At 42.0% G+C, this 17,970-nt stretch overlaps 1 protein-coding gene across 3 annotated transcripts in view; it reads right to left on the reverse strand.

Annotated features, from left to right (window-relative positions):
• Nucleotides 1–2,192: 2,192 nt before the first annotated feature.
• The window catches only part of TRIQK (triple QxxK/R motif containing), a 97,433-nt gene continuing 81,655 nt past the window's right edge, over nt 2,193–17,970 (reverse strand). For all 3 annotated transcript variants that reach the window (XM_029063986.2, XM_029063987.2, XM_029063988.2), the window contains 2 exons: nt 12,493–12,578; nt 2,193–3,670 (listed from right to left, as the gene is read on the reverse strand). In XM_029063986.2, the coding sequence (XP_028919819.1) occupies nt 3,557–3,670; nt 12,493–12,578 (200 nt within the window). In that variant the 3' untranslated portion in view covers nt 2,193–3,556. The remainder of the gene's footprint in view (nt 3,671–12,492; nt 12,579–17,970) is intronic.

The raw sequence follows: 17,970 nt of genomic DNA on the forward strand, positions 1-17,970 counted from the left end.
AACATTCAACAAATACAACCGATTGATTGATTGACTGAATTCAACTGTCACCTGCCACTTAAAGATTTCCCAAGAATGTATGATAACTCTAAAATTTTGGGGCCCCACCATCACTTAACCAGCTAAGCAGACGGGCCCACAGACTGAAATAAGGTCAGCAGAAAATAAATCAGGCTATGAGTAATTATGCATTTCAATAAAAATGGAAAATATGATTCTCTTCCCTGACATGCCTCCTTTCCTGTCTATTGTTCACTGCCTTCAACGGCCTATGCCTATGAGTAGTGAGAGTGAGCAATGCCGTTGAAAATTCTCTAGTTTGGAAAGATGTTTTTAAACCCTGTTGGAAAGCTATGTTTGATCCATTTTAATTATTTTATTCTGTGTCAGCTTTAAATGGGGAGTACAGTTCCTGAATCTTTTCAACCTACCTGTACTTCTCAACATAAATTATCACTGAAAAGAAGAACTAGTCATTATTTCACGTATGTGTTTTGAAAACTAGAGAGGAGGAGGATAACTAAATGGAAATTGCTCACATAAATGTGAGTGAGAGAAGTGGGGAAGCAACAGCATTCTGTGACATGTGGCATGTCACTCAGGAAAGTATAAGGCCTGTCACATTCCAAATGCCAGCATGTGTTAAGCCTTTGCCTTCCACTTGACAAACGGATATACCACATGTCACAAAATGCTTCAACCTTCACTCCAAAATGCCACCCAAATTGGTCAACCATAGTATATAATCAATGTGGGGGTTCTCTTTCACTTGAATTTGTGATTGCAATCATATTAAGGCAGGCATACAAAAGGCAGTTATTAACACAGTTCCAAAAACACCCTAGATATTTAGTTAGAACGAACCCAATCATTGATAATATCTATAGCAAAACAATTTAAATCAATTTGCATCGTGCAGTCTTTGAGCATTCTAGAAATCAAAATTCATGAACTACTTATCGAAAACTTCAGTGGACATATTTTCCAGTTAATTTCCAAGAGTCTTGAGCAAACAGAAAATGTGTTTTTTCTAGATGGTTTGATTTCAGTTGCTTTATTTTTTGACTATTTGTTTTGCAATGTTAATGAAAATTTGAAGATATTTTGCATTTCTAAATTGGCAAAGTAAGACAGGTTAGTGCAAAAATAGTAAAGAATATGGGATTTTCTACGAATACATGAAAACTGATTTGTCAAAATACTGGAGATTTTGCAAACATTTTCCTCAAAATGATCAACTGTGGCATCTTCCAGAACTTTCTGCAAATGTTGGAGAAGCTGCATGGCCTACTGTGAAGAGCCCAGTACTAGGACTCTATTCCTATCTTTTTCACTAATCTGCTGTTTGACCTTGGGTAAGTCAACTCTAAAATGTAAAATGTAAACCTCAACTGTAAAATGGGGATAAAATAGATTGTGAGCCTTGTGAGAGACAGGGACTGAAAACTTCCCCAGCATTTAACAGAGAAGCCCTTAATAAAGTCTACCATAATTAGTCATTTCGACAGTCTAGAAACCGCCTGTTGTATATTATATAGGAAACTATAAGATTGCGCCAAATTATAGCAGACCAAAAATAAGAAAATGTCTAGGATGCTAAGCACATATTGAAACTCTAGGTTGAGGAATATGGGTCACAGGAATATACATCTTTAGCAATTGAAGACCAGAGTTTTCAATGGAAAAATGAAAATGGACTCTAAGGCAGGATTTCCCGGCTCCCAAGTGCTTAGTATAGTGCTTTGCACATATTAAGTGCTCAAGAAATGATTGAATGAATGATGAACTAGACTGGTCTGGGGGTGACACCAAGTCATACCACCCGTTTAGAACATCTTGCTTTCTTAGAACCCCTCTCTCCCCGGCCCCTTTTCTGCCCGGTTCTCCCTCTCCCCTGGAATATGACCTAGAGTAGCAGTGTGGCCTAGTGGATAGAGCACGGCCCTGAGAGTTAGGAAGGATCTGGGTTCTAATCCCAGATCCACCACTCATCTACTGCGTGACCTTGATCAGGGTGCTTAACTTCTCCGTGCCTCAGTTACCTCATCTGTAAACTGGGGATTAAGACTGTGCCCCATAGGGGACATGGGCTATCTCCAATTCAAGTACCTTGTATCTACTCCAGCACTTAGTAATGTGCCTGAAACATCGTAAGTGCTTTCAAATACCATAAAAGGTAAAATAAACAAAAGAATTGCAAACCTTGAACTTTATTAGGATAGTAGAAAAATTTCATAGTTTGTCCATTCCCCACCAAGTCAACAGGCAAATTCTATGTGGCTTACCGCTCAACATTTTTTAATTAGCTTTTGAAAAGACCTTATTTGCCACTGGACATACATTTTGACAGGTCCCTAGGTTACCGAAATACTTTTTCCCATGTTCCCATATACTGTCAGGTAATGCAAAGGTGAAAATTCATTACTGATGTGAAATATTGATTAAGCAGGTTAGAGGCAAGATCTGACAAGCCTGATATAAGTTATGAATAAAGAAATCTACCCAAATGAACCTGTATAAATAGGGTCTGAAGGAGCAACCCTAAATATTCTAGTCAGCATTTTCTTTATCTCACTGAGATGACAACTAGTTTTGTCTGGAGAGGCAGAATGCAACTTGCAGGAAGAATGAATTTTAATGACTTTGGGCGAGTTCAATTGTTAGGGATATGCATGAAAAAGGGTGACGGTATCAATGTAGTGCAAAAGAAATGGAAGAGAACAGATTTGTACAGTTCTTCTAACAAGAGGAGCAAGCTGATACTGCAAGCAGGAGGAGCGGCATAATTTAACCAGAATTTCAACTTTGTATTAATAGAGTAGTAAGCTAATTAAAATCAACTTCCACCGAACTTTCCATTTATACCTGTTCACACAAGCCCAGGAGGCAAAGAAGGAACTCTGCTTCTGAGGCATATGTGACTCTTTGAGCTTCTGTTCTCCAGGTGCCCCTTTTGACGGAGCACATGTGCTCCGAACAGTTGGCAAAGAAAGGAAAAAATTAGGCTCGATATATGTGGAGACAGAATCTCTGATGGTGCAAAGCGATCCCATGAAGGAAGTCGCAGTCTGCTTCAAAACGAGAAACTGCTTCTAGCTCAACCGAAAACCAGTCAATCTGATCCAGGAGGTGGGTATAAACGGAAATGAACTTAAATTTGGAATTATGTTCCTCTCCGTGAAAGGAAATAAAAAACAGACTTGCCCCATCAGGAAGTGATTCAAGTTTGTGCTTTGGCTAGTTACTTGTCCTACGCGACTCGAGGAAGTAGGACTCATCTCATCTAAAGCTAAGTATCACCATGCAGAACTATTCATCCCGAGAAGCAAATCTTATAAACATGTTCCATTGCCTTTGCTATTGCTCTAATGCAAAGGTTGTACTTCCATCGGAAGTTTTCGTTAAAATTCTACAAAGAGAGAAGACTCATTGTGGCATCCCATTGATGTCCATTCCGAATGGCAGAGGGAGGTCTGTCTACAGTAACTCTTTCAAGGTTCTCTTCATTCTTCAGAGGTTGCTTCTTTCCAAAGAGGCCCTGGTGATCACTGCACTGCTAATTTTCAGTCTGTTCCAGATCCAGCTCAACACCATTGGATAGCTTGAGATAAAAGAAAGCATAAAAAACCAGCACTATTACCAGTATAGCTGTAAGGATAAGACCAACTTCCTGTAGGGGAAAAAAAAATGAAAACAAGAGAATAATCAGACACATATCAATGGGTCCAGGAAAGCTATTATTCATATTCATTACCTATATGCAAACCCGTGGACTTAGCTTTCCTCAACCCATATGGGTTTCCTTAGGAAATGATTTCATAAAATCTACTTGGCTAACATTCCAGCTGACACTAGAGCAGTAAGAGGTGTTTCGATGAATGACTTCTTTCCCTTAACTTTCTAACTTAACTAACTTAACACTGAATTTGGAACACACATTTTAGCAAAGTGCCTTCACCTCAATTATCTTTACCCCCCCCCCTGGCCCCCCCGCAACATATCAATGGGGTAAAGGGAGCAAATATAATCATCTCCATTTTACAGATGAGAAACTGGGGCCCAAAGAGACCAAATGACCTGCCATATGTCATACCGCAGGCTGGTAGCCAAGCTGGGATTAGAAAGAGGTATTCTGATCTCCAGACCAGTGCTCTTTCCGCTAGATTCTAGGCCTTCATATGGTACAGTACAATCCCTTCCTCAGTCCCTCTGAAACAGAGAGAAGAGTGTTTGAAATCAGTCCTTGATTAAATCCATTCACCAAAATGAGGCTGTACTATTTCTCACTGAAGCTGTCCATGTGAGTTCCTTCTAGTTACACAAACTCCTCTTAAAAAGGACACCCAAGAAAAAGAAAGAGGAAATCATGTCATCCCAGAATTCTGATGTAGTTGACGTGTCCTGATTTTTATTTACAGATCACGTTCATAACCTGGTACTCTTATACAGAGCAGCAATTCATTTACATGCATGCACTTCACTTTCACTTTTAGATCAATGATCTAACATGTGCTATCCAATAAACTTTGCACATTATTTAAATGACTTTGGTTTCTGGTCAACATGGCCTTGTTTTTTTTTAACCTGAACACTGAAATAACAAATATATATATTTTATGCAGATTTATTTTACCCTTTTAAAGACATTTAAATTCCTGCTAGAAAAGCATGCTGGTTGGAGCTCTAATTGTCATTTCAGTTTAATGAGCCTTTAAAAAAATTACATCTAGTTTACCAATATGTCCCATGAAAACACATTTTTATTTGTTGCAATTGGAATGCTTTGCCTTCTCGAAAGTACATGGCAGCATCAGACAGGTTTCATTTATTTTCTTGTACCCACAGATGCGCTTCCAGATCCATCTGGCTACCCAGCTACTAATCTTAAGAGGATGTAAAAAACAAGTGACACACAACTGTAAACTCCATCTGTTCAGGAGTGTGGACAACAACACTGCAGAGCATTCACTATATTCACACCAGCCCCGGGAGCAAAAGCAGGCAAGGCTCAAGTTCTTCCTCCTGATCGGAACCCCACTTCACTGTCCGTCGATTCGCTGTTCCTCATCTCTCCCCTAAATATCTGAGGCACATGCATCGTATACTTCCTCGATCTGAGGACGCAGTGATGTGGGACATATGCTTTTCAGTGGAAAGGAAAACAGTCACTCCTGGCTATCGTGTGCCACTGGAAATGGTGAGAATCCAAGCTAGGGGGTTCAACGAATTGGGACCCTAACCATCAATCAAAGGTATTTACTATGTGCTTGGGAGAGTGCAGTCTAACAGAATTAGCAGAAATGTTCCTCCCTATAAGGAGCTTACAGCCTAGAGGAGGGGCTTAGAGTTTAGATGGGACTATCATTCTTTCATTCAATCACATTTATTGAGCAGTTACTATATGCAGAGCACTGTTCTACTGGAATGTACAATCCGGCAACAGATAGGGACAATCCCTGCCCAACAACGGGCTCACAGTCTAAAAGGGGGGAGACAGACAGCAAAACAAAGCAAGTAGACAGGCATCAGTACCATCAAAATAAATAGAATCATAGATATATACACATCATTAATAAAATAAATAGAATAATAAATAATATATACAAATATACACAAATGCTGGGGGAGGGGAAGGGAGCAAAGGGAGGGAGTAGGGGCAATGGGGTGGGGAGGAGGGGCTCACATGAGAGTCAGAGTTTCTGTTCTACCTCTTTTCTCTCCCCATCCCCCTCCTGAAAAGATTCATTCATTCAATCATATGTATTGAGTACCTACTGTGTGCAAATCACCATTCTAAGTTCTTGAGGGAGTACAATAAAAGATACATCCCCTGCCAGTGATCCTAACCTCAACCTCTTTTCTCTTCTGATGCCTCTGGAATTCTCTTCCTAATCTGGTCCAATAGAGGAGCTCCAGTGGATAATAATTTTGTGTAGACCTTCAAGGAGCAGAGTAAAAACTATCTTTCAAGGTTAGTTTACCCTAATTAATAATTGATGATTATTGATTTGGATATGCCATTTATGACGTTGAGAGGTTTTCATTTTTTCCTTAAAATCTTGTTCTACTGCACGTGTGACATGATATTTTGGCAAGCAGCAGAGGTTTAATCTAAAGGATAAAGGTGAAAAATCTCTCCCCTTCTCTATTAGAAAACAAAAACAAAAGATTAAGGACTTTCTGGAGCTCAAGAATAGAGCATCTTATCTACTCTAAGAGAAACTGTAACCTTCAGTTAGCACGTGTGCAACAACACTAGAAAAGCAAAGACTGTAATCTTCAATCTGGCTTCCGCCTCCTTCGTTTCATGGACACCGACCTCTTTAAGGTCACCAATGATATCCTTGCCAAATCCAAAGGCCACTATTCCAACCTAATCCTCCTCGACCTTTCTGTTGTCTTTGACACAGTGTACAACCCCTTTCTCCTGGAAACATGATCTAACCTTGGCTGCACCGACACCGTCCTCTCCTGGCTTTATCGCTATCTCTCTAACCATACTTTCTCAGCCTCTTGCGGCTCCTCCTCTGCCTCTCACCCACTAACTGTAGGAGTGTTGCAAGATTCATGTTCTTTTGGTTCGTTTTTGTTTTTTAACGGTATTTGCTAGGTGCTTAATATGGGTCAAGCACTGTTCTAAAGCTCTGTGGTGGATACGAAGGACAGAGAAGGGGTGTTGAATCTCTATTTTTCAGTCAAGGAAAAGGAGGCACAGAAAAGTGAAGTAACTTGCGTAAGGTCACCCAGCAGGCAAGTGGTGGACCTAGGATTGGAACCCAGATGCCCTGTCTGCCCTGGTTCCCCTTCTATTTTCCATCTACATCCAATCAATGAAATGTATTTATTGAGTACTTTCTAAGTGCAGAGCACTGTATTAAGCACTTGGGAGAGACCAATATAACAGAGTTGGTAGACATGTTCCCTGCTAACAAGAGGCTTATAGACTAGAGGGGGAGACAGACATTAATATAAATAAATAAATCACTGACATGTGCATAAGTGCTGTGCGGCTGGGGTACATAAATGGGTAAATCCATAAATCCATAAGTAAGGGCGATGCAGATGGGAGAAAACCACTCCTTTCGATCAATCGACGGCATTTATCGAGCACTTACTATTTGCAAGAACAGTGTACTAAGCTCTTTGGAGAGTACGATACAAAAGACACCTTCTCTGCCTTCTAGGAGCTCACAGTCTAGAGATTCCCTTGGAGAACACATTCACTCCCACGACTTCAACTACCAGCTCTATGTGAACGATTTCCAAATCTACATCTCCAGCCCTGACCTCTCTCCTTCTCTGCAGTCTTACGTTTCCTCCCGCCTTCAGAACATCTCTATCTGGATGTTTCGCCGACACCTTAAACTTAACATGTCCAAAATAGAACTTCTTATCTTCCCACTCGACCATATTCTCCCCCTCAATTTCCTATCACAGAAGACAGCACTAACCTTCTCCGGGCCCTAAAAGCGTATATCCGGGGCACTGTCCTCCACTTATCTCTCTCATTCAACCTACACATTCTATCTCAACACATCCTGCCATTGACCTTCACAACATCTCGAGAAGTTGTGCTTTTCTCTTCATCCAAACTGCTGCCACGCTGATCCAAGAACTTATCACTTCCCACTTTAACTACTGCATCGGCCTCCTCGCTGCCCTCCCTGCCTCTTGTCTCTTCCCTCGCCGGTCTATACTTCATACTGCTGCACAGATCATGTTTCTGAAAAAATGCTCTCCCCTCAAAAACCTCCACTGGTTGCCCATCCACCTCCGCATCAGACAGGAACTCCTTTCCAACGACATCTAAGGCACTCAGCTCCCTCCCTCCTACCTGACCCCCTACAACCCTACCCGCACACTCTACTTATCAAATACCAATCTACTCCCTTGTACCTCATTCTCATCTATCTCACCTTGCCCACATTCCCCGTCGGAACTCCCTTCCCCTTTGTATCTGACAGTCCACCACTCTCTCCACCTTCAAAAATCTCCTAAAATCACATCTTCCCCAAGAGGTCTTCCCAGACTATTTCCCCTTTGTTTCCTCCTCTCTGCTTCAACTAGGTACTTGTCTGTGTAACCCTTAATCACTTTGATACTCATCCCAGCCCCACCATACCTATGAAAGTACTTTTCTACTCCACTGATTATTTCCCTTCTCAACCTATTTTTATGTCTGTCTCCTTCTGTAAACTGTTAGCTCCTTGTGGGCACGGATCACATTTACCCTATCCGTTATACTGTACCCTCCCAAGCATTGAAAACAGTGCTCTGCACACATTAAGCACTCAATAAATACCACTGATTGACTGACTAGTGTCCCAAATATTTATTTTAGCACACCCACAAGAAATAAGATCATCAGCAATACCATAACTGAACAGATCAATAATGGATCCAATCCAGCATTCTACCTCTGGCAGGGGCAACAGAATATCTGCAAGACTGGTGTGATGGTCATTTCCTGGACATCTGCTCATCTATTTTTTCCCACCAAGTTTTGCAAAAAAGATTCACAAACAGTGGGGCTCTTCCTTTAAATTTAAACCCTCCAAATCCCCCCACCCCACCATATCCTCTAATAATAAAACAATCTACTGATGGTACTCAGTGAGGACTTAGTGTATGTAGAGCAGTGTACTAAGTGAATGGGAGAGTATAAGATTTGGTAGACATGATCCCTGCCTGCAAAGAGCTTGTAGACTAGGGGGTAGATAGATATTAAAATAAATTACAGGTAGGGGAAATGGCAGAGCACAAGGATATATATATGTGCTGGGACATTTATCAAAATGGTTAAGAGGTACGGTCCCAAGTACATAGGTGATGTAGAAGAGTGAATGAATAGGAAAGTAAGGGCTTAAGTCAAAGAAGACCTCTTGGAGGAGATATGCTTTTAGTAGGGCTTGTGAAGACAGGGAGAGTGGTGGTCTCTCATAAATGCAGGGGGAGGGAGTTCCTGGCCAGAGGGAGAATGTGGGCAAGGGTCAGATTTGAGAGAGATGAATTAAGGGGACAGTGAGTAGGCATGTGCAAGAGGACTCAAGTACAAGTGGAGTTGGAGTCGGCGTTCATGAAATAAGGTAGGAGGGGGAGAACTTATAGAGTGCCGGAAAGCCGACGCTAAGGACTTTCTGTTTGATGCAGAAGTGGATGGGTAACCACTGGTGGTTCTTGAAGAGTGGGGAAACATGGACTGGTTTTGTTTGTTTGATTGTTTTTCGTTTTTAGAAGAACTGATCCAGGTGACAAAGTAAAGTAAGGACTGGAGTGGGTACAGACAGGAGATAAGAGAGTGGAGTGGTTTGGCGGAAAGAGCACAGGCCTGGAAATCAGAGCATCTGGATTCTAATCCCTACCCCTCCACCTGTCTGCTGTGTGACCTTGGGCAAAACACCATCTCTGGGCCTCAGTTTCCTCATCTATAAAAAAAAAAATGGAGAGTAAATCCTACTCCCTCTACTTAAACTGTGAGCCTCTTACGGGACAGAAACTGTGTCCAACCTGAATATCTTGAGTCTTCACCAATGTTTAGTTCAGTGTTCGGAACATAGTAAGCACTTGAAAAATACCACATACTTAGGTCAGTGAGGAGGCTGATGGTCAAGGTGGGATACGATAACTGCTTGGATAAGTTCTGGTGGCAGTTTAGACGAGGAGGAAGGGGCGGATTGTAGAGATATTGTGAAGGTAGAACTGACAGGATTTGATGACCGATTCAATATGTGGGTTGAATGAGAGCTCTGAGTTGTCGATAACGCCGTGGTTATGAGTTTGTGAGGCAGGGAGGACGGTGGTGAATCTCCCTAATCGGGGAATTAGGGTATGTGTTATCATAGTTGCATTTATGGTAGGATATGCATACTGCTCATCAAATGACATCTTGGATTGTCAAGACCCATTAAATCACCTTGGTTAGGTATGGGCATTTTTGATCAGGATTTCTTTTATTTTTGTTTAGTCAAGGCAATTCAAAACATAAATAAGAGCCTAAAAAATTCTCACGTACCGAAAAACTACTTTGGTCATCCTGGTTCTTCAAGAAAGGAGTCAAAACTTCTGCAGTTTATTAGTCCTTGGTTGGTTCTCTGACATTATCAACAAGGATAAAATCACTCATTGGGGAAATTAAAAAGCACTAAATGGCGATGCCTTGAAGAAACTTTGTTACTTTAAATCCTGTGTTCAAATGACAAGGCAATCAAAGTTTGACAGGGCAATCTAATTAGTATGCCAATTCTGAAATGTAGACTACTACCAAGGGTCTAATTCAAAAAACTTTCACATCATTTTAATGGGTTATTCACATCAATTTCCAAGGAAAGTAAACAATTTATAAATATTAAGCCTTATGTTTTCCTCAGATTACTACCTACAAGGAAAGTGTCAACTTCATAAAACTAGAAAACTTATTCCTTTAGCATAAAAATATGTGTAAATAGATCATAAGCACTCAGTTCTATACATGAAATCCACATAAAAATCAGTTTTTTTCAGTGGTGACCAAAAGCCTAGCAGTTTCCATACTCCCTTTTTCAGACAATCGCAAGTCCCTCTGCAATGCCCAGGACTTTTTTTTTTAAAGAACAGGAATGTCTAAAAAGGCAGCTGCACAAACATAAAATGTTATTGTATGAACAAATCTTTTCCTAGAAAATTAATGCACACTTTCTAATGATGCCGGAAAATAGATAGCTTTCGCTTCCTGAGATTTCTGTCCTTTCTGATTCGTGATTTTTGCAAAAATCAAAATTAAGAGGGAGTGACAGTGTGTTTGAGGATATGGGTGTATAATGCTTTTACTTATAAACGATTTCAGCTAGGCCTGCTAAAAGCCAACAGAGGCTTTTTCCAAAAACTGCCACTGATAAAAACCAATGTCCAAGATGAATGCTGGTTTACAAATTGGTTTACAGAAGGAATCAAACCAAAAAAGGAGAGATGTGAAATCTAATATGAAAGACATGAAAAAAGGACTCTAAAGGTTAATCGTCTATCTTTTAAACAAAAAAGGCAATCTATTTTTTCTCATTAAAACCTGACACACAGCACTAACTGAGGAGATTATGTTGTGAAAACATACTGCATCGCACGGCAATGCTTGATCAAGATCAGCAATCAGGAGCAAAAAGAAAGCACTGTTTCGTGATTATAATAGCAAATTCTGGAAGACAACCAAATTCATCATCTGGCATCTCAACAGCTGTTACAGCTTGGTAGAAATACCTTGGCATTTGCTATAAGCAATAACTTGGAAAAATTGATTTCTTATCTGCCAGAAGCAGGAAAATGTTCTCCTTTTAACGTATCTGAAGTTTCTTTAAATAAAACATCACCACTAAATCCTTTCTATTCTGATAGTCTGAAAGTAAGACTCAATTTGATTTTTCTATTAATACTCTGTTTGGATTTAAAAATATTCTGGGAAAAAGGAACCAATGTGGCACCATCAAGGAACCCCGATTGTCTGGCTCAAGTCCATCTGGAAATAATAATAATAATAATAATAATAATGGTACTCGTTAAGCTTTTACAATGTGCCAAGCACTGTTCCAAGCACTGTGGTAGATACAAATTAATCAGGTTGGACATAGTCCTGGTGCCACTCTTAACCCCCATTTTACAGATGGGGTAACTGAAGCCCAGAGAAGTTAAGGGACATGTCCAAGATCGTACAGCAGATACGTGGCAGAACGAGGATTAGAACCCAGGTCCTTCTGACTCCCAGGCTCGTGCTCTATCCACTAAGCCATTGTGCTTCTTAAATGGCAAGATGGGTTACGTTCGACACGTATTAAAGGCATCTACTAGCTTCCTGTCTAATCACTTGCTTTAACACGGAAAAATAAAGCTTTTTATTAAAATTTGAAGGCTTCTGCCCTCCTTGTTGAATTGACTGAACTGTTACATATATTAAATTTAACCATGATCAAATAGAAAGGGTGAAAACCGGGATTCTACATAATTAAAATAGTGCCTAAGGTGAACGAAGGTAAGGGTTTATGACTAGCTAGTATTGTATAAATCACTGAAGGGTTTGAGGTGTGTAATCAACAGCTGCAAAAAAATAATAAATCCGATTCTAAGTAATTATACTTGACCTCTTAATGGCACTATGCTTCACATCAGCAAAATGAAAACGTACTTAGAGAGTGCAGAAATTCCACTTACTTAAGGGTTGACATTTTAAGTTAAAATACGGTTCTTTACATATGCTTTATACTCTGGCAATCCATGTAGGTTTTCTAAGTGCTGACGGTGCAGAGCACTACACTAAGCACTCGGGAGAGTGAGAGAGTGAAATACAGTTGATAGACACATATCCTTCTCAAGGATCTTACAGTCTGGTAGAATAGTTTACAATATTGGAAGATGGCTTCAGCTATAAGGAATAACTTTCAGCAATTAGCAACTTTACAGCCGATTTTTTACTCAAAGCAACTCAAGATACATATAGAAGGATAGTAAAATTCCCAAATGGATATTTACCCTGATGCCAAAGGCTGTTTTCTTGGCTTCTGCTTTTAATCTGGTTGCTCTTAAAATTGGTTTGGTTTTCTTGTAATCCTGTTTTCCTAGAACAAAAGAAAAATGAGGTATAACTCCAGTTCAGATTCAGTGTTTTAGCTACCTTTTTTAAACAACCGCCTGGCAATTCGAAAGAGGAGTCATAGCAACTATCTGTTGGAAGTGAACCTTAGAGCAGATGATAAAAAGGTCAATCAATCAGTGATATTTATGGAGCATTTATTATATGAAGAGCACCGCTCTAAGAGCTAGGGAGAGAACAATGCAACAGAATTAGCAAATTCCCTGCCTGTAACCAGCTTACAGTCTAGAGGCAGAGACAGAAGTTAGTATGAATAAAGAGTTTACAATATATAATTTATTTATATAATTCATTCAATCGTATTTAAAGATAAGTGCTTGTGGGGTTTGGGGTGGGGAGAATATCAAATGACCAAAGATCACAGATCCAAGCGTATAGATGATGCAGAAGGGAGAGTGAGCTGGGAAAAGAGGGCTTAATTAGGGAAGGCCTCTTGGAAGAGATGTGACATTGATAGTGCTTTGAAGGTGGAGAGAGTGGTGATCTGGGGTATATGGAGGGGGGGGGGGGATGGAGTTCCATGCCAGAGGAAAGATGTGGGGGCCGGCAGTGAGATAGAAGAGATCAGGGCACAGTGAATACACTGGCGCTAGAGGAGCGGAATGTGCAGGCTGGGCTGGAGAAGGAGATCAGTGAGGTGAGGTAAGATGGGGTGAGCTGATTGAGGGCTTTAAAGGCAATGGTAAGGAATTTTTGTTTGAGGCAGAAGTGGAGGGGCAGTCACTGAAGGTTCTTGAGGGTCGAGGAGACACGGACTGAACGTTTTTACTGATAAAGGATCCGTGCTGCAGAATAAAGTATGGACTGGAGTGGGAAAGGAAAGGAAGCTGGGAGGTCAGCAGAGGCAGTAGCCAAAGCGGGATAGGATAAGTCCTCGGGCAATCAATCTACCAACTGTATTTACTGAGAGCTTACCAAATTGGCCTATATCTTAGTTTTACTAACGCTACCTCGATCATTAGCCTTCCAACTATTTAGCCAATAAATTGTCCCTTTTTGGGGAAAGAACGACAAAGAAATAATAGGCTGGAGACTGAGTGGTTTGATGAGGAAATACGCATCCTTCTTTGTGCCTCCTAACTGATCAGCAGATGGAATTCATTCATTCAATAGTATTTATGGAGCGCTTACCATGCGCAGAGCAGTGTACTAAGCACTTGGAATGTACAAATCGGTAGCAGACAGAGACAGTCCCCGCCCTCTGACGGGCTTACGGTCTAATCGGGGGAGACCGACAGACGAGAACAATGGCAATAAATAGAATCAGGATGGAATGAATGATTGTTACTGTTCACTGATGTGCGTCGCTCTTCTATCCCTGCTGTCCACCTCTCTGAGGCCACCCAGGGCAACAAGTGGAGAGGGCTGAAGTTTGGAAATGTCTGGAATATATCAATTAACTAAGAGCTGGTGCTCACGTTAGGGTTGTAAAAGGAGGTCTCTAAAATCAAAATATGTAATCATTATATATAGTATAATCCATACAATACATATCACTGGGTGACTGTTGAACATCAGAAATGCCCCATTCAGGTGAGGGCCAAAACCCCCAGTATTTTCCTACCCCCAAATATCCTCAAAAAGCACGATAACAATAATTATGGTATTCATTAAGTATTAACTATATGCCAAGCACTGTACTAAATCCAGGTTGCACACGGCCTTTGTCCCACATGGGACTCACAGTCTAAATAGGAGGGAGGAGAGTTAATCCCCATCGTACAGGTGAGGAAACAGAGATACTGAGGAGTTAAGTGACCAGCAGGCAAGTGCGGAGCTGGGATCGGAAACCAGATCCTCTGACTCCCAGACTCTTTCCACTGAGCCATATTGCTTCCCACGTTTTCTCCACACAGATAAGCCCATGATCCGAATGAAGTAGCCTCATTAAATAAGCCACCCTGGAGTCTACTACCAGAACTAGCAACATGCCTTGGAGTATGGTTTTCAAGCGATCAAAAGTTATTGATTCAGTGCTTACTACACTAGCGGAGAGAGCACGGGCCCGCAGGTCGGAAGGACATGGGTTCTAATCCCAGCCCTGCCACTAGTCTGCTGTGTGACTTTGGGCAAGTTACTTGTCTTCTCGGTGCCTGTTACTTCATCTATAAAATGGGAATTAATACTGTGAGCCCATGTGGGACAGGGGCTCCGTCCAACAGGATTTACTTGTATCCACTCCAGAACTCCTGGCACATAGAAAGTGTTTAACAAATATGACAATTCTTATTATTAGCATTAGAACGCTATATTAAGCATTTGAAAGAGTACAATATAACAGAGTTGGCAGATTCATTCCCTGCCCACCAGAAGCTTAAAGTCTAAAGAGACATTTTCAGTGACATCTGATTCAGTAAGCCAATCAATATCAAAAGGAAAAGACAATATTTGAGATAACTTTTTTTTTCTGCAATTTAAAGGATACGCAGAGTATGCCACAAGGCTGGAAGAATCTGCTAGACACTGTAGGTTGGGCCACCATCCAGGCCCGGCCAAGAGAGAAGCCTTACCACGAACTAAGTGATTCTCCTGGCTCAGTGGAAACAGCACGGGCTTGGGAGTCAGAGGTCATGAGTTCGAATGCCGGCTCTTCCACTTGTCAGCCGTGTGACAGCGTGGCTCACTGGAAAGAGCCCGGGCTTTGGAGTCAGAGGTCATGGGTTCGAACCCCGGCTCTGCCACTTGTCAGCTGGGTGACTTTGGGCAAGTCACTTAACTTCTCGGTGCCTCCGTTCCCTCATCTGTAAAATGGGGATTAAGACTGTGAGCCCCACGTGGGACAACCCGATTCCCCCGTGTCTACCCCAGCGCTTAGAACAGTGCTCGGCACATAGTAGGCGCTTAACAAATACCAACATTATTATTACTTAACTTCTCTGTGCCTCAGTTACCTCATCTGTAAAATGGGGATTAACTGTGAGCCTCACGTGGGACAACCTGATTACCCTGTATCTACCCCAGCGCTTAGAACAGTGCTCGGCACACAGTAAGCGCTTAACAAATACCAACATTATTATTATTAAGAAAGAGAAAGGAAGAAAGAGCAGAAGGTCCGGTGAAAACCATTATATCAGAAAAAAACAACCTCTGACGTTAGGCTTGGTATATATACCTGAGATATACCTCTCTTCTCCTAACTGTTACTGTCTGAGCAACACTCACCTGAAAAGCAAAGGTACACCAATGTGTTTTTGTGGACACTGTGGAAGAGATTTTCTTTCAGAGCCACTTGTCGGCTGTGTGACTGTGGGCAAGTCACTTAACTTCTCTGTGCCTCAGTTCCCTCATCTGTAAAATGGGGATGAAGGCTGTGAGCCCCACGTGGGACAACCTGATTCCCCTATGTCTACCCCAGCGCTTAGAACGGTGCTCGGCACATAGTAAGCGCTTAACAGATACCAACATTGTTATTATTATTATTATTATGGATATGCTTTCACCACCACTGTCAGTATCTTCGAATTAAAAAGGAATTTTACTGCCTCCGTTTAAATACCCTGGAGGAATAGTTTCAGGTGCTGTTCACAGGTCACTCTCCTTTTGTCCACACAAGCGACTGTATGAAACTGTATGGAGAAGCAGCGTGGCGCAGTGGAAAGAGCACGGGCTTTGGAGTCAGGGCTCATGAGCTCGAATCCCAGCTCTGCCACTTGTCGGCTGTGTGACTGTGGGCGAGTCACTTCACTTCTCCGTGCCTCAGTTCCCTCATCTGTAAAATGGGGATTAAGACTGTGAGCCCCACGTGGGACAACCTGATTCCCCTATGTCTACCCCAGTGCTTAGAACAGTGCTCGGCACATAGTAAGCGCTTAACAAATACCAACATTATTATGAAAACCCTGCTGTTCAGTAGGATGTTAGTTCCAGTGTTGTGGTGATCCCACGTAGCGTATGCTGTGCTGAAATATACTCCCGGGTTTGAGATTTTGCTAAAGGCCCGAGGGTCCGGGAGAGATTTCCTGATCAAAGAGAGACTCTAGTCTCTCTGACTGGGTAGATAGGTCTCTTTTCGGTTTTGATGGCTTCCCTGGTTATCTCATCTCCGAGCCATATTTACAGCACATCTCCTCCAAAATGTCTTCCCCGATTAAGCCCTCTTTCCCCGACTCCCACTCCCTTCTGCGTCATCTATGCAGTTGGATCTGTGACCTTTGGGCACTTGATATGCATCCCACCCTCCACTCCGCAGCACTCATGTATGTATCCAAAAGTTATTTATTTATACTAATGTCTGTGTCCCCCTCTAAACTGTAAGCTCGTGGTAGGCAGGGAGTGTGTCTGCCAAGTCTGTTGTATGGCCTTCTATGAAGCGGTTAGTATCTTACTCTGCACACAGTAAACGCTCGATAAACACCACTGATGGATTGATTGAGTTGGGTCATTTGGGAGTGGTCTGTCTCCCCCGAGTAGACTGTGCGCCCGTCAATGGGCAGAGATTGTCTCTATCTGTTGCCCAATTGTACGTTCCAAGCGCTTAGTACAGTGCTCTGCACATAGTAAGCGCTCAATAAATACTATTGAACGAAGGAATGATCTGGAAAGCAATGTGGCCTCGTGCAGAAAGCACAAGGCTGACAGGCAGAGACCCTGGGTTCTAATCTTGACTCTGCCACTTACCTACTGTGTGATACTGGGCAAGTCACTTAACTTCTCTGTATCTAATAATGTTGGTATCTGTTAAGCGCTTACTATGTGCCGAGCACCGTTCTAAGCGCTGGGGTAGACACAGGGGAATCGGGTCGTCCCACGTGGGGCTCACAGTCTTAATCCCTATTTTACAGATGAGGCACCGAGAAGTGAAGTGACTTGCCCGAAGTCACACAGCTGACAAGTGGCCGAGCCGGCATTCGAACCCATGACCTCTGACTCCAAAGCCCGTGCTCTTGCCGCCGAGCCACGCTGCTCCTCTATCTCAGTTCTCTCATCTGCAAAATGGGGATCCAACACTTGTTTTTCCTCCTATATGCTCTGTGAGCCCTATGTGGGGCCTAATTATCCTATATCTACCCCCAGACCTTAATACAGTGCTTAGCATATAGTAAGTGCTTTACAAATACTATTGTTATTATTACTGTTTTCTGTCAGAATTGCTTCTTTGGGAAGCTTCTGCCTGTTCGGCATTGGAGCGGGGGCCGATATCCTGGCTCCTTTTTCTGCTGCACAGATACGTTCTTGCCTTTGGAAAGATACTGCTCACCACACACATTGTTTTGTTTGTTTATTCTGCGCTGGAAGGAAGATAATCAGATGGGTCACAGTCCATGTCTCCTATGGGGCTCATAGTTTTAATCCACATTTTACAGATGAGGGAATTGAGGAATAAAGAAGTCATATGATTTGCCCCAAATCACACAGCG

The sequence above is a fragment of the Ornithorhynchus anatinus genome, chromosome 4, assembly GCF_004115215.2.
Source record: "Ornithorhynchus anatinus isolate Pmale09 chromosome 4, mOrnAna1.pri.v4, whole genome shotgun sequence".
Taxonomy (NCBI): Eukaryota; Metazoa; Chordata; class Mammalia; order Monotremata; family Ornithorhynchidae; genus Ornithorhynchus; species Ornithorhynchus anatinus.